At 37.6% G+C, this 22,663-nt stretch overlaps 2 protein-coding genes and 1 pseudogene across 2 annotated transcripts in view; all 3 read left to right on the top strand.

Moving 5' to 3' along the window:
• LOC102013554 (olfactory receptor 4L1-like) overlaps positions 1 to 6,648 on the top strand; it is a 21,821-nt gene extending 15,173 nt beyond the window's left edge. Inside the window, exons 3-4 of the mRNA XM_005412028.2 lie at positions 5,066 to 5,101; positions 6,518 to 6,648. Of these exons, the coding sequence (XP_005412085.2) occupies positions 5,066 to 5,101; positions 6,518 to 6,648 (167 nt within the window). The remainder of the gene's footprint in view (positions 1 to 5,065; positions 5,102 to 6,517) is intronic.
• A 1,139-nt stretch (positions 6,649 to 7,787) lies between these two features.
• On the top strand, positions 7,788 to 8,714 carry LOC102013220 (olfactory receptor 4N5). Its single transcript, XM_005412027.1, has one exon. It carries the CDS (start codon positions 7,788 to 7,790, stop codon positions 8,712 to 8,714), a length of 927 nt encoding a protein of 308 aa, XP_005412084.1.
• Positions 8,715 to 18,301: 9,587 nt separating this feature from the next.
• On the top strand, positions 18,302 to 20,885 carry LOC102018774 (annotated as a pseudogene).
• The last annotated feature ends 1,778 nt before the right edge of the window (positions 20,886 to 22,663 follow it).

Here is a 22,663-nt window from a genome sequence, read left to right as displayed (position 1 = left end):
GACCTTGTGCTTGCCACGGAGGCGCTTTTGCTGCTGAGCTAAATCCCCAGCCCCTCTTGTTGAATTATATATTGATATCTTCAAAGTGATTTCTCATGAAAACAGAGACAAGCAATATTGATCAGTATAGGACTCTCTGACAATTTCTTTCAGCAAAGAAATAGAAGACAGTAGATCAACTATGTTAACTATCCTGTGTATACACAATTTCTCATTCTTTCCCTTTTCTTTTCCCACATCCCAGTTGCCCTTTAGTCTTGAGCGTTTTCCTATAATTTCACAATGTCTATCATAACTCCAAGTTTAAGTCTACTCTTTCAGGTTTTGCACTAATGAAATAATGTAGTGCTTGCACATGCAGGTCTGATTTATTACACTTTTGAGTATGGTCTCTAATTGTGATCATTTACCTATAAAAGCCTCAAGTTTATCTTTCTTTATACCTGAGTAATATTCCATTATATAAAAATACCATAATTTTCTTATCCAATCCTCAATGGATGGACATTTGGCTTGCTTCCACAATTTAGCAACTAGAAATTGTGCTGCTATGAACATAGGTGCACATATATCGCTCTGATAGGATGTTTTTAGAACTTCTGGGAAAATACCCAAAAGGGGAATAGCTGGGTTGATTGGCACATCTAGTCCTAGTTTGCTAAGGAATCTCCAAAATGATTTCCATAGTGGTTTCACCAGTCTGCATTCCAGCAGTGGAGAAGGGTTCCTATTTCTCCACAATCTCACCAGCGTTTGCTATTGGTTGATTTATTAATGCCAGCCATTCTTACTGGGGTAAGGTGGACTGGAAGAACAATAGCCTCTTTAATAAATGGTGCTAGAGAAATTGGCTTACCACATGCCAAGGACTGAAAATAGACTCAATCTATCACCATGCACCAAACTCAAGTCAAAGTGGATCACAGATGTCAAATTAAAACAGAAACAGTAAATCTATTGGAAGTGAAAGTAGGTAAAAACCTCGAAGACATAGGGGTAGGCAGAGAGTTCATGAACAAAAACCAAACTGCACTGAAAGAATCAACAACTGAGATCTCATCCTACTGAAAAGTTTCTGCACATCTAAAGCAGTCACCAACAGAGTAAAAAGAAAACCCATAAACTTGGAAAAAATCTTAGCTGACTGTCCTTCAGACAACGGGCTTCTATCCCCCAAATTCAAAGACGCAATCCAAAAATGGGCAGCTGAGATGAATACACACTTCTCAGATAATGAAATACAAATGGCAAATAAATACATGAGAAAATGTTCAACATCATTAGTCATTGGACAAATGCAAATTAAAGAGTAAAATATTGATATACTGAAATTTACAGTGCTCTCAAAAGGGAGATTGAAGAGCATATCAGAAAATGGAAAGATATTCCTTGCTCATGGATGGAAGGGCCAATGTAGTGAAAATGCCCATGCTTCCAAAATTGTTATACAGATTTAATACAGTCCCAATCAATATAATATTAGCATACCTCACAGAAATACAGGAAAACTCCTAAAATTTATCCAGAACTGGAAGAAACCTAGAATAGCAAAGGTAATCCTGGGCAACAAAGGTATGTCAGGAGATACCACAATTCCTGACTTAAAATTATACTACAAAGCTACTATGATAAAATGGTACTGGCAAAAAAATAGATCATGGACCAGTGGAACAGATTAGAAGATACAAACACAACTACACACAGTCTGCAACCTTATCTTTGACAAAGGTGCCAAATAGGTTCACTGGAAGAAAGGTAGCCTCTTTAATAAATGTGCTGGAAAACTGGCTCTCTACATACTGAAGACAAAAACTATACCCATGTCTATCACATGCACTAAACTAATGTCAAAATTGATCAAAGATTTATATACTAAATCTACTGGAAGAGGAGGTAGGTTGAAATCTTGAAGATATAGGGATAGGCACAGCCTTCATGATCAAAACTCAAACTGCACAGGAGACACTTGAAAGAATCAACAACTGGGATCTCATCCTATTACAAAGGTTTTGTACATTAAAAGAAATCACCAATAGAAGGAAAAGAAAACCCACAGGTGGGAAAACATTTTAACTAACTGTGCCTCAGAGAAAGGACTTCTATTTAGAACATAGAAAGATTGAAAAACCTCAGACCTCCCAAATTCAAGACCCAATCCAAAAATGGGCACCTGAGCTGAATACACAATTCTCAGATAAAAGATTCCACTATTGTTGGCAACATAGACTGGTGCAACCACTTTGGAAATCTGCCTGGAGATTCCTCAAAAAATTGAGATTAAAGGTCTCCCTTAACCCAGCCTTTTCCCTTGTGAGTATTTTCCCAGAATAATTAAAATCATCATACCACCACAATATATGTGCACCTATGTTCATAGCAGCAGAATTTGTCATAGCAAAATTTTGGAAACAACCCAAATGCACATCAGCTGAGAGGTGGATAAGAAAAATGTGGCATTTTTACAGTGGAATATTACTCAGTTATACAGAAAGATAAACTTAAGGCTTTTAAAGGTAAATGGTTGCAACTAGAGACAGTACTCATAAGTGAAATAAATCATACCTGCATGTATAAACACCATATTGTCTCCCTAATGTAAAAGCCTGAAAGAGTAAATAAAACTGAAAGGTACAATAGATGCTGTGAAAGAGAAAGAAACTGCTTAATAGGAAAAAAACAATTAGGATGAGGGTAAGAAGAAGAGAGATGGAATGGATATACACACACATATATATGTTTCTTTCAATAAACAAATAGAAATTAGTAGTAAAATTATTTTAGCTATTGTGCGTATATATATGTATACACACAATGTATACACACAATATACATATATATACACACAATAGCTAAGATAATTGCACTGCTAATTTCTATTTGTATAGAAATATACTATAAATATGAAAGACCCAGAATAAAAAAATCACTCCTGAACAAAAAAAGCAGGGCTAGAAGTATCAAAATATGCAAATTAAAAATATTCTGCACAACCCAAATAACAAAGACAGCATTGTCCTGGAACAAATACAGACATGTAGATCAATGCAGTGTTCTAGAGGGCATGGAAACAAACCCATGCAAGTATAACTTGTTTGTTGACAAATGGGTCATAAACGTATGTTAAAGAAAAGACAGCATCTTTAACAAATGGTGCTTGGAAAACTGGATATCCATATTTCGAGAGATTCCTCTGGACAAATATCAATTCAAAATGGCTCACAGAATTAGGTATAAACCCAGAAACTTAGAAATTGCTAGAAGAAAACATGGGGGAAATGCTTGATGTGAAAGACACCTAATAGGCACTCCTTAAATAGGGCCCCAACATGGTTAGAGGTAATAGCAAGCATTAATAAATGTAAAAATATCAGATTAAAAATCTACACAAAAAAGAAAGAGTCAACAAAGTGAAGAAATGGCCTATAAAATGGGAGAAAATTTATGCCAACAAGTCTTCTGTTGCTCTTTTGCTTCATCCTTTCTCCAGTTTTTCATGCATTTTCCCTACATACTCTTTGCTGGCTATTATATTTCTAGCTTTCTGTCCTTGTGGTGGTTTATCCTACACCAATACTTTCACAAGAATACTGACATATGTTTAAATTTATTTTTTTTAGCACAGACTCTAATGGAAAAAAACTGCTGTTAACATTTTGTTCTCTTTACATTTACTCCATGTTCATCATCTCCTACTATTTCACTGGCTGAATAGGGCAAAATATGAATGAAAGCATACTGGACTATGTATTGCATTCATCTTGTGAAATTACAGTTTATTATCTTAATTTTAATGTGGCTCTGTAATTCCATGTTTTATTCTAATGTATAAGAAAAACTAAATTAGAAAGATTTTAATCATCAAATATTTTCCTTCTACTTAATAACATTTATCAAGAAATAGAAAGGAATACAAGAACCATAGATTTGAAAAAATTAATATCAGTACAAAGATTACTGTAAATATTTCTTATTTTATTTGAAATCATGAACTGCTAGAGGAATTAGCCTATAAAATTCTTCAGGACAATTTTTCCTGAAAAATCTTTTTTAAGTACAATATATGTTCTTTTTATTTTTTTTATTTTTTTGGTTTTTCTCCAGTACCGGGAACCGAACTCACAACCTTGCGCTTGCCAGGCAGGCGCTTTTGCCATTAAGCTAAATCCCCAGCCCTTACAATATATGTTCTTTATGTCAACGTCTTCTGCACCAATAGTAGCCAGGTAGAACATACTTTCTATTGAGTTAGTTTTGTTGTTTCACTTCTTCCCAAACATCAATGATTTCTCATCACTTATATGTAATTTATGGTAACATTTAAAATAACATCCACTGGCTGATTCATTATGCCTAATAAGCATAAGTGTCACAATATTATCCGTGTCAATGATAAATTGTCAAATTAAAAAATGTAACATGATTTAGTGGGGCCTTAACTAGCATATATTTTGACTATTTACTGCTTAAAATGTTCTTGTCCTTTTCTTTATTTCTGGTTCACATTCCATTAATTCCCATGGAAATACTCTACAAGGTTAAGATAATTGTAAAACCAAATGTACATTCTCTGTTGTGTCACAAATTAGAAGGACTAATTCCAGAATCCATGATGTTCCAACATGAGAACAAATATTTCAGGAAAACGGGAATGATCAGCTTATTTCTCTTGCATCAAATAGATTTAAAAAATTAAATTAGACACTTTTGAGCTTAACATTCAACTTCTACTAAGGTGAATTATTTCGTCATCTTTCATACTTAAAATAAATAGAATGAAATGTCACATTTGTCTAGGACGTCTATTGCCTTGAAATTCACGAGATCAGAATGTTGCAGAAACAGAAAGCAAGTGTGCTCTGAACTCACGTGCACCTTTTGTCTAAAGAAGTATTGTCCTTCAAAGAAGCCCCCTGCCACATAGGGTGCCTATCATTATTTTAAAAGGGTAAAAGATTTAATTTCACTATTATTAAACGTTATAAAATGACAGTATCTTCAGAAGATTCACTATCTGAAATTTAAATTTGGTGTAATACAAATGACTAAATTTTACTCCCAATTTAAGTGAAGGTAAACATAAATGAAGACAACAAGAATCACCGTAAGTTAGAAATATTGCCTGAGTCTCAAGACAAACTTATCTTCAGCCATTTTCAAATCACATAATATCCACATTCAAGTGACATGTGTTTCTTGCACATAAAACTAACATAGTTCAATATATGACTCTTATTTAATGTAAAATATGGTAAATTTAAATTTCAGATCTTAATGAATTAGATGTGAATACTTTTGCATAGGTCCTTGAGACTAGAATGTATACCACAACAATGGCAGAATAACTATTGACATAAGCTCCATTTATCTACTATAATTTACCTAATAAACTAATTTCTTTGTCTTATTTCAATTTAAGTAACACAGATTGCCTACTAATCATGTAATTTGATTTTGATATTCCTTCTGCTTTGTGTAACATGAAGAGTTGATGTATTGTTTCTCTTTCACAAAATAGACAAAACAAACTTTAAAAGACTGAATCACTTAAGATTATATGATATCTAAACTATAGATATAATAATTTTGCAAGGTAGAATAATACTCCACTACAGAGCTCAAAGACAAGTCAAATCATTTCCTTCAATATGATTTAAAAACAGGCAAAACACATAGATAATATAAAGCTCTTAATAATAATTCAGAGAGTAAAATTCAAAGAGGATACTACTTAGCAGGAAAACCTCAACACTAAAGAATAAGGTAAACATTTTCAGTTTGCAGATCCTTTGTGGAATGAACCATGTAGAAAATCTCAAGTGCTACTTCTTCCTTCCTAAAGTAATCTATTGGTTAAGAATCAATAAGTGGCTGGGCATTGAGTATAATAATGTCTGATACATGTAGAGAACAACTGAAAAAAAAAACCAAAAACTGAAAGAATATGGAAAAATGAGAGAAAAAACTAAGGATAATAATAAGAACAAAGATGGAATAAAATAAATGATTGGGGAAATAAATTATATGAAAAATAAAACAAAGAAATAATTAAAATACAGTTAAATATAAAGAATACAAACAACAAATGCATACAGATAGAATTTGTTGGAAGAGAGTGGAGAAAGATGAGAGATAAGGAAGAAGCAGAAGGAAAGTGGTAGGGAATGATGAGGGAGGGAACTATTAACACAGTAACAGGGTCCCCAAGTTTCTGTCACCAGAAGCTGATCGGAAATTTCCTGGAATCTGGATATGCCCAGTATCACCTGTGGATGACTGTGTATCTAAACTCATAGAAAGAGGGATACAGGAAGGTATCTGAGCTCCCTCTCTGCCCACGGATCTGCAGAGCCAGCTGAGTTCTTTATCAGTTGAAATTACAAAAAAGGTTAGAGATAGTGGAAAGGATTCAGGCTTCTGTCTAAGCCTGCTCTAACGCTATAGCTTTATCTTACCTGACTGAAATGAAACATTTGACCCTTTTTTAGAGATACAGTGTTTAGCACCCCCCTTTTTACAGGAACTCATTTTATCCAAGAAATGTTCATCTGCTGCACATCTATCCTCAAACTGTGTAGTGAACAGAATTTCAGAATCACTGGAACAGAATACAGGATTGAGAATAGAAGAGGAGAGAAAGACATTAAATAGAATGTAATTCCATCTGTGAGCTGACAGGTAATAGAGATGGATAGCTGAAAATAAACCGCAGAGAATGAAACTGTGAAAATGTCTGAGGATTGTGTGGCTAAAATCACTGAAACATCAATTATTTACTGATCAGTGAAACAAAGAAGTAGGCAGCCTTTCTTTCCTCCATCACTTGTAAGGAGCACACAGAAGTAAATCTATTTCAGATGTAAAGTTTAACTGCAGTTATTCTAGGTTTTCATCTCCCAGGCAAGTACATTAGACTATGTGGCCTATATGGCCAGTTCCAGCTCTTCTATGCTTTAATTTTAATAGTCAAAATACTCAAAATGTTTTATAGTATATATTATGTTCTGATAATATTTATATTATGCAAAAATGTTTGTGAAAAAAACATCATTTGGCTAACAATTTGGAAATTAAGTAGATTATGGACATAGGGTAGGAAAGGAGACTGGGTCACTGTTAACTGGAATTTACCAGTGGGACCCAGAGGAGATGTAGGATGGTCACCCAGCCTGGGGGAGAAGGGTGCTTCTAAGTTGACTGAAAAGTACAGACTGGCTTGAGATCTTGGTGACCAGTTGGGAGTAGGATGCAAATATATAGCAAAACCGAGCAATAAAATGAAAAATACTAATGCAAAAATTCAGAGAACAGAAAAATCACAATGAAAAACTAGGAATTCTATGGGACTGAGGAGAGAAACCACACAACAGAAAAAGAAAAATGAAGTTCTTCTGTGAGGTGAATGACCAGGGACCAAAACCCTTAAATAACCTAATAATTGGAAACAAGGAATTAGCGGGAAGAACAAGAACTATGTGGAACAATAGCAAGGGAGAAAAGAGAACCTTGACATTTTATTAAATCTCAAGCGAATTGTTCAAGTCTCACAGGAGCACACAGATATGTAGATATGGAGAAGCCCACAGTTATAATGTAATAAATGTGTGACTTGAACAGCACTGTTTTAGGAATTCAAAGAAGAATGGGAGCAGTTTTAAGTGGCAAATGCTGGTTGTTCCAAATATTTATTTTATTTGCAGGGAAGTGTGAAAAGAGGAAAAGATGTTATAAATGATGACATTTTCTGCTCTTCTCTTTAATTTCTGTTCTTTTCTGCTGCCAACTAAGTAATGGAGACAGAGAACAGCACAATGGTGACAGAATTTGTCCTCCTTGGTCTGACCCAGTCTCAAGATATTGAACTCTTGGTCTTTGCATTAGTCTCAGTTTTCTACCTTGTAATTCTCCCTGGAAATTTTCTCATCATTTTCACCATAAGATCAGACCCTGGACTCAGTGCCCCACTCTACTTGTTTCTGGGCAACTTGGCCTTCCTAGATGCATCCTACTCCTTCATTGTGGCTCCCAGGATGCTGGTGGACTTCTTTGCAGATAAGAAGATAATTTCCTACAGTTGCTGCATCACTCAGCTCTTTTTCTTGCACTTTCTTGGAATAGGAGAGATGTTCCTTCTCGTTGTGATGGCCTTTGACCGCTACACTGCCATCTGCCGTCCTTTACACTATTCAATCATCATGAACCCTAGAGTCTGCTATGCCTTACTCTTGGCTCTATGGCTTGGGGGCTTTGCCCACTCCATTGTACAAGTGGCCCTTATCCTGCACTTGCCTTTCTGTGGCCCAAACCAGCTGGACAACTTCTTCTGTGATGTGCCGCAGGTCATCAAGCTGGCCTGTACAGATACCTTTGTAGTGGAGCTCCTGATGGTCTCCAACAGTGGCCTGCTGACCGTTCTGTGCTTCCTGGGGCTTCTGTCCTCCTATGCTGTCATACTCTGCCGTGTTCAGGGACAGTCCTCTGAAGGGAAGAAGAAGGCTATCTCTACCTGCACCACCCACATTATCATTGTGTTTCTCATGTTTGGTCCTGCCATTTTTATCTACACTCGCCCCTTCCAGGCTTTTCCAGCTGACAAAGTGGTTGCTCTCTTCCACACAGTCATCTTTCCTTTGATGAACCCTGTGATTTATACACTTCGTAATCGGGAAGTGAAAGCTTCCATGAGAAAACTATTAAATCAATATGTGGTTTGCTGAATGAAATAAAAGCATGAGAAAAACAGAAAAGGTTCATCCATTCTGAATTAATTAAAACATTCATGCATTTCACTCATGCAAGATTTATGTACCATATACAGTAATAGGTACTTCCAGTTTTCTAAAATTATTCTAGGCATATGGATAAGACAGGTAAGATTCTAGGTCTGCTAAGTTTAGATTCAAGTGGATAATACAGGTTAAACTATTAAAGGAGAAAAAAAATCAGAAATAGTGTTCTTCAGTCAAAAACAGTGTGTCTGGTAGGTGTTAAGTACGTTACTTGTAAAGCAAGGTCATTTTGCTTAATGTTTAGCTGCTTCAAAGATCATTTGAAAAAAATGAATTATCTGGGCACAAAAGTTCTAATCAGAAAGATTGACTAGGACCAAAATCTTTTATAACTATGGTACATTTGAAGACCATAAGGATGTGTGGAGTGATTACAGTATAGTCAAGGAGTATAAAAGCAGTAGAAAGTGATGCTGGAGATGCTTGTATGTTAAAAATCTTATAAAATATTTTACGCAATGGTAAGAAGTTTGATGTTCTCATACTTCATAAGGAGACCATTGAAGGACATTAAGAGGGAAACTAATGTTTTCTACTAGATTTGTAGCAAAATCCTCGAGCTTCTAGGTAGAGGATTATGAGTAGTAAAATATTATTAAGTAAAAATTTTCACTCATATACTTTTATGAACTCTTGAAGACTTAGTTATTTTTTCTAATTTAACCCTGAATCCAACAATGATGGCCAAATGGTAAATCAATCATTTTTTTTTTTTTTTGCAAGTAACTGGCTCACTCTCCTATTCCTTTTTTTTCTTTCAACTGAGCATATGTAAGGCTTACCTATGCTTATATGCTTATATATTGAAAGAGCTGTAAGACACGCCTGTGTAAGTGGCACCTGGAAAAAATTTTTAAATATTGCAAAAAATTGTTTGTCTAAATAATTACTGTCCTTATCAGAAGGAATTACTATTCTCATAGCAAACTGGATACTGAGAATGCAGAAATCATTTTCTAACTGCTGGCTTCAGGAACACAGCCCTTAAACCATGGCCCAAAATCAGGAAAATTATTCAGAGCTACTCTGCTATTAGTGGGTATCTCCACATAAACTGGGAAATTTCCTTTCTATAGTCTTTGTCTACTTCCCTCATGTCTAAATTTAAATCTTAAGTATGTGAGTTAGGATTCTTTTTATTTTTGTCAATGTCATGTACTAAGTAACCTACCACGTTCTCCATGAAAATGTTAAATTTATATGTATTTTATTGTGACGGTACTAATGTACATTCCTTCAAAGAATGTGTAAGGATTACTCTTCAGGTTCTCTCAAGCATTATTATTTGTCTTTTATTTTAGCTATGATAGATTGGATAAGATGAATTTATTTTTGTTATTATACACATTTTCCAGATGACTAATGATGGTGGAATTTTTTTGCATATTTGTTTGCTATTAGTACACTGAGAGAAATGTATGTTTAGATAATTCCCCCATCTCTTGCTCTGATCTCTTGCCTTTTGCTGTTGAGATTTTTGCTTTTCTTTTAATTTTTCATATATTCTAGAAGATGATTTTGACTGTTGAATAATTTAAAAATATTGTTCCCATTCTGTAGAACATTGCTTCACTTTGTTGATCTTGCTGGGCAGGAGATTTTGTTTGTTGTAACCCCATTTGTCTACTTTTGCCTTTGCATCCCATGCTTTTGGAATTTTATCCAAAAAATGACTACTTGATCCTTATCTTGCAAAACTGACCCCAAGTGTTCTTCCAGTAGTGCTATAATTTGCTGGTTTATATTTAGTTATTTTATTTATTTGATTTGATTTTTGTCTATTGTGACAAGTAAGGGTCTAGTTTAATTCTCTTATATAAGGATACAGTTTTCCCAGTACCATTTATGGAGGAAATCATCTTTTTGCTACCATTTTTCTTGGCAACCTTCTGTAACAGCAATTGGCTGTGGATGCATGAATTTATTTCTGGATGAGTCATTCTCTTCCACTGGTCTACATGCTAGTTTTGTACTAGCATCATGCCATGTAGGTTGTCATAGCTCTGTAATATGTTTTGAAGTCAGGTATTATAAAGTATCTAGCCTTCCTTTTTGATGAAATTTTATGTACCTATTCAGAGTCTTTTGTGGTTTCATATATGCGTCAAATTTTTTCCTATTTCTGGGAAGAATGCTACTGTTATATAAAGAGGGCTGCATAGAATTTTAAATAATTATAGCTAATAAAGCCATATCCAATATCGATTCTTCCAATTCTGGAACATTTTTGTGTTTCCCCTTGAATTTTTCATTAGAACTTGATATGTACACATCATTTTAAATGAATCTATTCCTAGATTTTTTGTGTGTGCAAGTATGGCTATATTGTTTTCTTACTCTCTCTAAAATTTGTTTTTTTGTTATAAAATAATACTGATTTTTATATTGATTTTGTATTTACAACATTATAGAATTTATCAATTCTAAGTTTTTTGTGGAATCTATAGGTTATTTTTAATGTAAAATCACATAGTCCACAGACTGTTAACTTTGATCCATTTCTTTCCAGTTTGAATGACTTTTAATTTCTTTCTCTTGCCTGGTTGCTTTGGATGAGACTATCATCAATATGTTGAATAAGAATGCTGGAATTAGACATCTTTCTAATATTGCCAATATCAGGCAAGAACTTTTCAGTGTTTCCCCTAGTCAGTATGATATTGGCTGTACAATTGCCATATATAGCCTTTATTGTGTTCAGGTATTTTCCTTCTTTTTTTTTCTTGATGCAAAAGTTTATTTTTTTATTTTAAAGATGAACAAAATATCTTAAACATACACACATTTAGAAAATAACACAGAAATAACACAAGCAATGCAGAATTTCAGAAAAGGTGATAGGAAATTAACAATGGTTGTTGTATTGCATATTGATATCTTCAATTTGGATACTCAGATAAACAAATATAGGCTTGCAAGATTGATCGTACACTTTTGTTATTTTGTCAATTTTGTTATTCATTATTCATTTCTTATCATTTTCTGTCTCCATAGTTCAATATTACTAAGTTATGTGTATGGAAATTCATACGTCTCTTCAATATTTTCAAATTTGTAATTTGTTGACAAATAACAGTTCATAATAGTCTATAACGATGCTTTGTATTTATTTGGCAGCAGATGAAGCATCTCCATTTTAGTATTTTCTTGATTAGTCTAACTAAAATTTATTGACTTCCTTTATTCAAAAGCAGTTCTTTATTTGGTTGGAAAATGTTTCATAATTTCTTTCTTGTCTATAATTCATATTTTTGCATCTTTTTCAACTTCAGGTTGTGTAGATCAAGCCATTCTTTTTTTTTGTTTTGTTTTGTTTTTTTGGGTTTTTCTCCGGTACCGGGAACCGAACTCACGGCCTTGCACTTGCCAGGCAGGTGCTTTTGCTGCTGAACTAAGTCCCCAGCCCCAATCAAGCCATTCTTGAATGCTTAGCTGGCTTTTCTTGATATTTTATTTGGTTGAATTCCTCACTAAAGTGTATACTTGAAACATTTCTTATTTTTCTTTTGATCTATTTTCTCATGTCATAATTTTTTTCTTAAAATAAGTTCACATTATCCTATAGGTTGTGATATTTTTTATTTCTATTTTCACTTGTTTTAAGCAAATTTCAATTTTCTTGATTTCTTTATTGGCTTATTTGTTACTTCAGAGCATGTTACTTAATTTCCATGTACTAGTACTATTTATAAATTTCTTCTTGTTTCTTCTTTATAGCAGTCACACCATATTTCATGTGACCAGAGAAGATATATGATATGACTTAAATATTTTTCAACATATTAAGACTTTTTGTGGACTAACAAATTGGTCTTTCCTAGACAGTTTTCTAGAATAATGTGTATTCTGCAGCCATTGGATGAAATGTTCTGCAAATATCTACTAGGTCTTTTTTGTCTATAATATAGTTTAGACTCCAATGTTTTCTTTGTTGATTCATTAGATGATTGCATCATTAGTATGATCCTGAATTCCCAAACTATTATTGTACTGCAATCTGTCCTTTTAGATCAAATAATGTCTCCTCCATAAAATTTGGTACTCCGGTATTTGGTACATGTAAATTTACAATTGCTATTTTCTCTTGTTGAATTGATTCTTTTTCAAAATATAGTGATGTTCTCCTTTTATAGATTTTGCATTAAAGCACATTTTCAGTGCTATAAGTATAATGACTTGCACTGACCTTTAATTCCTATTTACATGGAATTCCTTTTCATACTCTCTCACGTCTAGCCCATTTGTGATTTCACTGGTGAAATAAGTTTCTTGTAGGCAGCAGTAGGACTTCAAGGTTTGTGATAAGCTTGATCTGGCTGTGATAAATTTATTTCATTTTGCTTATCTAGAAAAAAGTTTATTTCTTCTTGGTGCCAGAAGATTAGTTTCACTGGGTATATTAGTTTTGCTTCACAAAGTTTTTTATTTTCTTTCATGTTTTTAATATGTCATTCACTCCTAACTTATAAAGATTTCATAGAGAGTCTGCTGTATTATTTTCTCCCACTGTTTTTAAAATTTTCTCTGTCTTTTAATTGTAGTTTAATAATATGCAAATTGATCTTTTTCATAGAATCTAACTGTGGCCTGTTGAGCTCTTCTGACTTAGATGACTGTATCTTTCCCAGTATTTCATAAGTGTTTAGCTATTGTTTCATTAAATACTTCTTCAATTACTTTGTTCTGTTCTCCTTTATGAACCTTCACAATGGAAACGTTTGTTTGCTTAATGGTATGCAATAAAGTTTTTACACTTTCTTAATCTTTTCTTACCAACCTTTTTAAAAAAATTTTATTCACTAAATTCCTTAGCTCCTGGTTTTGTTTAGCTCTTTTTGAAATGTTTGGTCCTTATTCATACTGTTTTTTCTAATTTCTTTGAAATATCTTTCCATACTCTTTTGTATCTCATTGATTTTGCTTAAAGTCATTATTTGTATTTCTTCAAAGTCTTCACTAATTTTCTCTAGGATCTGTCACTAGAGAGTTGTTATACTCATATGTATATGTGATGTTATATTTCTTTTTCATGTTTTTGTGTACTTATATTAATATTTATACAGCTGGTAAATCAATAGCCCTTACTAATTTTATAGATAGTTTTCATGTAAAAAATGTAAATAGGTGATAATAACATGTATTAAAATATACAGTATAGATACAGGTGGCTTTTGCACTCTGCTCTGCTCTGTGCTGCCTGCTGTTGCTGATGTCTTGCACATATGCATTCTTTAACTTGGGGACCTCACAAACAAAAATTTCACTTGTCACTCCACCAAGTGAGCCCAAGTTGTCAAGTACTTTTTGGGTAGGGCAGACTCCATTATGACCTTCTGAGTATAGAAAACTTACTAAACAATGAGAATAGCATATTAGTTTACCAAAAAAAGGCTTTTCCTGGAATTGCCTGAGGTGTTGGGCTGCAGAAAAGGGAAATCAGTGGGGAAAGATTTAGCAAAGCCCTGCCTACAGGGATATACATTTATGTAAAATTCACTGTCTTCAGAAAAGTCTCCAGAGAAGATGGCAGGCTTGTGGCCACAACAGAACTCTCTCAAGAATCTCTTTGCTGCTGGTTTCTCCTTCTATGGAGAAACAGGACATGCATGTCCCAATTAGACCTTTCTAACTGAGATGTGTTCCTCCTTTAACTGGTGAGTTCTACTTTTTTGTCTGTGCATGCTCAGCATCTCACCCAGGAATTCACAAATGCTAGACAAGTACACTACCAATGAAGGCAGCAACCCTATCCCTGAAGGTTCAGCTCAAATTATAGCTATTTCAGTGCCTTCTCTGATCAAGCACCATGAGCAGCATTCACACATACATTCTCTGGGCATCTGCTAAGGCATTTCACATTGAACAGAGAGGCTTCTGTACCCTGTATGGTCAGCTTTTTGGCCACAGTCCCGTAAGTTTCACCATAAGCTGGCACCCACGAGGGATGGTGCCCTATGTGTGACTCTGACCTGCCCAAGCTGGCACCCAGAGCATCAGCCCCCTCAGCTGGCCCAACTGTCCATGTACACATATAGGTTGTCTATGTCATGCATCATGAGCAAGCATAATGCCAACATGTCCACCCACTGGCTTGACCTATCTGTTCTGGTTTCAAGCCAGACTACTTCCATACTGGGCTGAACAGCGACCTTGTCCATGGTGGGGGCTAAGACAAATCTAGACATATCAATACATGCAGCATTAGCCTGAGGTCCCTCTTCCATATCTGCATAGGGATTAGGGGTCATGTCTTATACAATGGCCTCCCAGATGTGTTTCTGGGCCATGTACAACCAGGGTTGAAAAATCATTGCCAGTTCAGCTGAGAACAGGTTACCTGAGAAAGAGGCCCACCGTTGGAGCTATGTCCCACAATGCATGTGACTGTGGGCCCATTATCAAGGCTCTGGCCTAGGACCACCAGATCAGAGGTATGATGACAGAATAAAATACAGACAAAGTTACTATAATACTATAAAATTACTAATTACCATAGTTACGATGGGCACTAGGATAGTCAAAGACCAGTGATGTGCTAGAAACATGCAGCATGGTGTCTTTGGATTTTTTAGGTGTATACCTTTACTGCAGGGGTGTTGGTGGGCTGGAGGAAGCAGTGGGGGTGAACTGTGGATGTGGGCAAAGTTTATAATTTGAGTAATAATGCATTCTTGGAAAATCTCACAGGAGCAGATCAGGGTTAACTAGTAACCTTATTACCAACCACCACTACTGAGCTAAATGGAATTTGCAAGACTCAACTTCTCAGCTGCTATGTCACCTTGCTTTGACACACCAGAACTCCACAGACACTTGCTAGCCTCATCTGTGGTCAATGGCTTAAAGATTAATCTGTCCTTAAGCCAGCCGAGGGTCTCTCCTCAAGTCATGTAGGCCCAGGACAAATTTTCAATTTATTTTTATGCCAATTTCTTAAAAGTATTGCCTGCTTGTACTGCATCAATCTGGTCCTCAGCAGCCCATGCCACTTTACTATGTGGTGGGCTGTTTATGTCTCTACCCACACCTCTCTCTGTCCCATGACTCCCCATAGGCATGCAGAGCCGGGTACCAGGCTGCTCCCCCTCAATCTGGGAATATCAACTCTCGGTTCCCTTGCACAACTGGACAATCACCCAACAGTGTGCTTCTGCTTCCCCTGTTTTGCCATAGGCCTCACTGAAACCCACATGATTCATACTTACTATTAGGCTAAATGGCAGTCTAAGGTCAGTGACTCAAAAAACTTGTATCTGTGGAACTGCCCTTTTCAAGTCCTGAAGAGCAGCTTCGGCTGCCTGTATCCAGCAAGCTTCTTCTGCAGTATCTATCTATCCCCTTATTACACCCATTTTGGTCATCTGGTATGGAGGACACAGCAAGGCAGCTAGGTGTGGTTCATCTGTCAAGAATCTAGCAAGCCTATGTATGCCTGCCACTGCCAAACTATCATGGGTCTGGTCTTACCCAACAATAGAACACCCCAGAATTGAGCTGGCAAGCCAGGTCCCCAAACCTTGTCTTTGTCCATGGACTGTGCACACGTCAGCAAAGCCTGTTGCAAGCTGTGTAAGGACTTCTAAATCTGCAAAGCAATCAGAGATTAACATAATATCATCAGTACAAAGCAGTGATGCAGAATGTGGCTTGGCTCAGGTGGACAGATCCTGATCCACCGGGTCATGACACAAAGTCAGGCTATGCAAATAGCCTGTGGAACATCTGGAAGGTCCATGGTCCACCTTCCCAGGTGAAGGCAAGCTGGTCCTGACTATCAGCATGAGGTTGAGCTTGCAAAGTCATTCACTAGTACCCATTAGGTTTCCCCATCTGTCACACTGACAGCCTCTGCACGGGGTGTATCACCCCTGCTCCTCTCAATTTCAGGATGTTCTCTCTCAGTTCTTGTTTGTTTGTTTGCTTTTGCTTTCTCATTTCTTCATGACTTCCATCAGTGGATACTGTTCCATGCACAACCTGCATGGCATATGGGAGAGTCAGCAGTGTGTGGTGTAGGTACCCTCTGGCTGCAGGTTTTACCACATTAATTCACAACTGGAAGTGCCCCTGCGTGTTGTCTACCCAACACCAAGCAGTATGTCCACCTCCAGTATGCACACAGCAATAAGATCTACTAGCATGCCTAGAAGGGTATGGAGATCAATACACCATACTCCAGAAGGCTCAGGTGACTTAAGGTAGTGGGCTTTTGCCTCCACAACCATAGGATGCTGTCGTATATTAGTACGGACTCAGGTCTGGTATCTCCCAAGGCTAGTACATGCTGTACACTTCCTGGGAACCAGTAAATAGTCAATTCCATGTGGTCTTGAGTCTCCTGAGACCCCCAAGAACCAGGTACATCACCTTGCATCCTAACTGGGGTAAAAGGAGGCCTGTGTCACTTCTTTCTGCTTCACTAGTGATGCTTTGGACTTCTGGCCCTGGTCCATTGGGCAATATTCCTGCTCAGGGCATAACTGCCTCCACAGAGTCAGCAACACATCCAAAGTCTGCCAGTTTAACTAACCTGTGGCTAGGCCAACAGCAAGCAGGATTGTCCACATCTGGTGCCAAGTGATAGTCTGTGGCCTCACAGGCTGTCCTTGTGGGAATGGCCACACTTAACTGCAGCTGCCCTTGCTTATCTCCTTTCTTGGTTCATTTCATACTGTTCTCACCTTACTTTGGTGCTCATTTCCACATCTCCCATCCCCCAACCCCTTTGCAGCACTGTGGATTGTATGATTCGTAAAGAGGGTGGAAAGGGATTCCACTGACTAGAACAGCCAGCTGGCCCACTCAACACGATCGTGTCCTTCATTCATGCCTTCAGCTGTTCCCCATCTTGGCCATAATACTGCAGTGCAAATATATTTTGCCACATGCCCATTTCACCTAGCACAGTTATCAAATCCTGAGAGGTTGTCCATTTAGTGAACTACTCCAGCAGGTCAGCTGGACTTTTCCAGACCAGATGAGCCACTGTCATCAACCAGTTTGTCACTCTGATTTTCTGGAGGAGGCCATGCTTCCCACACCTTACATCATGAGCTCCACAGCAACCAGCCATTACTCAAAGACCTCCTCTATCTGATGCACCTGGTCTACTTATTGGACAAGGCCATCAGCCTCTTGATTGATACAGTGGAAGAGAATGAAAAACCACCAAGACTCCCATGCCACTATTTCACAGTGATTCGAAGGAATTTGTCTATCACTTCCAAGACTTGCAAGATATCTTTCTGCTGTAAACAAAATTTTTCCCAGTTCGCTGGGGCCTTCCAAGCAGTCAAGAAGGTGGCTGAAGGTTGCCACAGTGGGTGTTACTTAGCAGTCATTCCCTGGGGCTCTTCCTAGCCTAGAGGGGCTGTTTCCATAGCCACTATGGACCACCCAGCTCAATATCCTGTTGACTACACCAGATGTTGACCCACTTGGGGAAGCCCAAGGGAGAATTTCATGGAAGAGGTCCCCAGGTTAAGACACACATATGTAAGGCAACAGCAGGCAACATGGAACAGAACAGAGCACATGAGCCGCCTGTGTCTTTCTTGTATAATTTTAATACAGGTTGTTATCTCGCAGTTACATTCTTACATGGTAGTCTCACTGGTGCATGCATAGTTTTCACTCTAAGTCACAATTATGTAACTATATTTCTCTATGCACTTGTGCCTCCCAAGCAGGGTCACATCCTCAGGTGTCCACAGAGAGCCCTGATGTATGATGTGCTTTGCCTGGCTCCTCACCACTGCGCGTGGGAAAAAGAACCAGTGCCAAAATCCTTGCCTCCAGCTTTGGTGAGACCGTGTAAAATAAAAGCCTGGGTTGTATCACCTGCAAAAAAGTGAAAGATGGCAAAATCTTCTTGGAAACAGATAAATATATACATTGGCTCTGTGTCTGGAATGATGGTCCATGAAATCTTCCTGAAAACAGGTTTACTTTATAACTTAATAGCCCAAACATGGGCATTATGTGGCACAAAAGACTGCAAGAAGGATTCAAAGATCACTTTTCTTTGGCTCTTCACTTAACTGAGCATCAGTTAACAATGCATTGATCCTCCTTACATTTTCAGACCTGAGATGGTTCCACCATCAGACAGGGTGACTGCCATAGAACATAAGAGCATCAAGTCCTGGTGCAGATCTCCCTGCTCTTAAGGACCTAGATACCCTTAACAGTGGAATAGTCGACCTGCTAAGGGAAATAATAATGTGCAACAGGACCTTAAGTGGAGAGAAGATACAATGAAATAGAGGACAATTGAGGTTCAGGATCTGCAAGATGAAGTTCAAAGGGACAGTGTCAATCTGAAAATCTTCAAGCCCAGAAGCATCAAGAACAGAAATTCCTTGACCAACTGGATGAGCAGAAAGCCCAGCTAGAACAGCAACTCAAAAAAGTCTGAAAGAAATGTGCTGAGGAAGCCAAGTTAAGCTCATCCTTGAAAGCAGAAGTGAGTACTTAAGAATCACAGATCTCTACTTAGGAGGAAGTGTGGACACAAGCTAAAGCGCTGAGCCACTATAACAAGAATAAACAGATTTGGAGGAGAGTGTGGAGCAGGAAAGGCTCGGTTGGAACCTCTTCACAGCACATGCAAGATTCACAGCACAAAATCAGTTCATGCAGATGAGGCTGATGGACCGGAAAGATCTGAAAAAAATCTCATAATCAATCGAATTGGTACAGTAGACAACTCAGCGTGCTTGTAAGTGGTGTGACAGGTGCTTGTAGGCTCAGAAACAGTGGTAGTGAAGCAGTTAACCTTAAAGCACAGCTGAAGGCCACAGCAACCTAGAGACTGAGGCCATACACAAGAATTCTCCAGCAAGAAATAGTCCTGAAGTACCACTTTCATATGGGACTGATGAAAAAGAAGTGGTGACTGCAGCTGTTAATGAGGAATTTTCTCCAGAAATTGACACTGATAAGCCAGGTGTTGTGTCACATGCCTGTGAACCCAAAACCCAAGAGGCTGAGGCAGGAGGATTATTGTGCATCTGATGCCAGTCTTGGCTACAAGGTGAGCACAAGGCCAGCCTGAACTGCGTAGCAATACTCTCTCTTAAAAAGGAAAAATAAAGTAACAGAAATCGACAGTGGTAAACATGCAAAAGAGGAAGATAGAGTTCATGTGGGATCAAGTTCACTGCCACAACCTGTTGTGGGCACAAACTGGTATTTATTCCACTGCATTTCTTTGACTGGCAGTGATCTTTTCAAGGAGGCTCCCTTTGGGAATATCGACCCATTTGGTGGGAGTCTTTTCACAGTTTCATATCCCTTTACATCTGACTGATTCCCCGAGAAACCTTCCATTGACCCTTTTGCCATTTCAGGTACTGACTGTTTCATCTCATCCAGCACCAGCAATAAGGCACTGGGAGAAACAATGAAGCACAATGACCCTTTTGCTCCTGGCATAACAGTTGTTCTTGCATCAAGCGAGTCACCAACAGACTCCTTTGCTTCTGTTTTATGAAATGAATAATTTGGAGGTGGATTTTCTGACTTCAGCACACTGTACAAGGTCAATAATGAAGATCCTTTGAGGTCACCTATGTTGAGTTCTGTCACCACTGTGTAACTCCAAAAAATGGCTTTGAGGAAACAATGGTCAAGAATGAAGACAAAACTTAAGCACTGCCACCAGTGAATGTAACTCTAACGAGACTCTGCCCATTACCACCTGGGAAAAGACCATCAACAAATTGGATTCTTCTGAACTCCTTACAGTCAATGGTTGATCCCTCAGGCTGTGTAGGCCCTGCCTATCCTGACATGTTTTGTGATTTACTCAATTCTTCTACCACTACTACTACCAATAAAGAGGTTGACCCAAGCAAATTTGCTAACTTCAATACTTATGCTTCTGAAAGGTATATGACTAAATGGGCCAAGAGGGAGGGTGAGAGAGACAAAGAGCAGAGGCTTGCCAAACTGAACCAGCAAGAAAAAAAACCCTTGGGACTGGCTATTGCATTGAACAAACCTGAAATATCAGATGCAGGAAAAAGTCTCTTGTCCTTTGTCAACAATGCAATGTTCTTCTTCCTGAATATTGAAACTATGTACCTTGTCTATTAAAACTATCTATGAGCATGGGATTACAAAGGGTTTAAGATTCCTGTAATTGTGACAAAAGTCAAGGTATTATTTAAATCTTATCTTAGATTTGTCTCATTTTTTTCTTTCCTTAAAAAACTGTAACTGAGTTGAGACAGCTTCACCTAGGGCTCTGTCTGCTGTGCCTTTGTGCTGAACTTCAGCCTGACTCTTCTACTTCACTGCACAGCTGGAACACCCATGCTTCTGTGCTACCCTTGACCTGTGCTACTCTTGACATGTAGCTTTTTACATGTGAGCCTGTAGTGTTCCCAGAGTTTGCAGTATTCACCTCTCTTGTGAATGGCTGAAGGATGGGAAGGAAAGAACCTATTTCTTTTATGATTGGCACAAATTGGCAAGTTTAAAGTGCGTTTTCAAATTTCCTTATGTTATAGATACTCTTTCTTTTTTTTGGAGAAGGAAAAATATTTTGCACAGATCTGCTCCAATATTGAAATAGATGCTATGGGTTGAACCGTTTTAACTTGAGTCAAATTTTTCCTAGATAAAAATATTACAGCTTTAAACACATATATACATACATACATACATATACACATACATACATACATATATAAATGTGCTGGGAATGTAGCCCAGTGAGAAAGCCCTGGGTATCACATCAAAACAAAAAAATTTGTGGGCTAGAGAAATTGTAGAGACCATGTAATTGAAATCCTCCTTACACACTGTAGCCAAGAGACAAGTACAAAATTGAGATCACAAACTGTGACCCTCTTCTCCCTCCAATTTCTCTCTCTCACATTCTCTTTTTGAACAAGAAGTTCTTATTATTTTTAACAGATAAAATGTAAGTCAACTATCATATGAAAAGAAACCCATTTATATAGTAACAAAAGGACGGCATGCTTTCTACAAAGCAAGGTGTGTGGTTTTCCTCTGTACTTGGTCATGATCATAGGTGCATCTTTGCCTTTTTTTGTTTTGCCTTTTTTTGAGAAGGGTCTCACTATGCAGGTCAGGTTGGCCTTGAGCTCACTTTGTAGCCCAGGCTGGTCTCAAACTCACAACGATTCTCCTGCCTTACATATGTGCATTTTTATCAGGAATTTTCTTTTTCATATGGTTGTCTTCAGGGGCAATAACACCACAGTCTAGCAGTGCACATTTTATTCATTTACATACACACACCCTTACCCAACTTGCCTGATTTCCTTTTTGTGGAGGAATCTGCCATCACACTGTATACTGCAATCTTGCTGTGAATGTCAAAACAGTTAAACTGGAGCACGGAACTTCTTTCATTATTAGTTTGTTTACTTATATATTTATTCATTTATTTCTTCATTATTGTTATATTGAGACAGGGCCTCGCTTTGCAGTGTGGACTGACCTTGAACTCACTTTGTAGTCTAGGCTGGCCAGGAAATTCTGGAATCCGTGGTTAGGGATCCTAACCCTAACCATGGGAGTGCTGGGATTACAGATGTGTGCTACAGTGTCCGAAGGGACTTGTTTCATTTATTAGAATATGTTGAGGCAGGCATTATTATGAAAATGAGACTGCACATGAGACTTCTCAGAAGGCTCTGTCTGACCCCTAGACCATCAGCATCATGTGACTTGACTGCAGACTCAAGCACCAGTCCTGACCATATTCAAGGTTTATGAGATTACTATTTTCTCTCTCTCTTTCTCTGTTTGTCTCTCTCTCTATCTCCCTCTTCCTTTCCTGTACCATCTGCATTTTCCCTAGTGATTGAAAAGAGGCCTTACAGATGCTAAGCGTGCATTTA

Source organism: Chinchilla lanigera, unplaced genomic scaffold (genome assembly GCF_000276665.1).
Source record: "Chinchilla lanigera isolate Chin_1 unplaced genomic scaffold, ChiLan1.0 scaffold00149, whole genome shotgun sequence".
NCBI classification, from domain to species: Eukaryota; Metazoa; Chordata; class Mammalia; order Rodentia; family Chinchillidae; genus Chinchilla; species Chinchilla lanigera.
The sequence above is the reverse complement of the archived record's forward strand: the minus strand, read 5'-3'. Positions and strand labels throughout refer to the sequence as shown.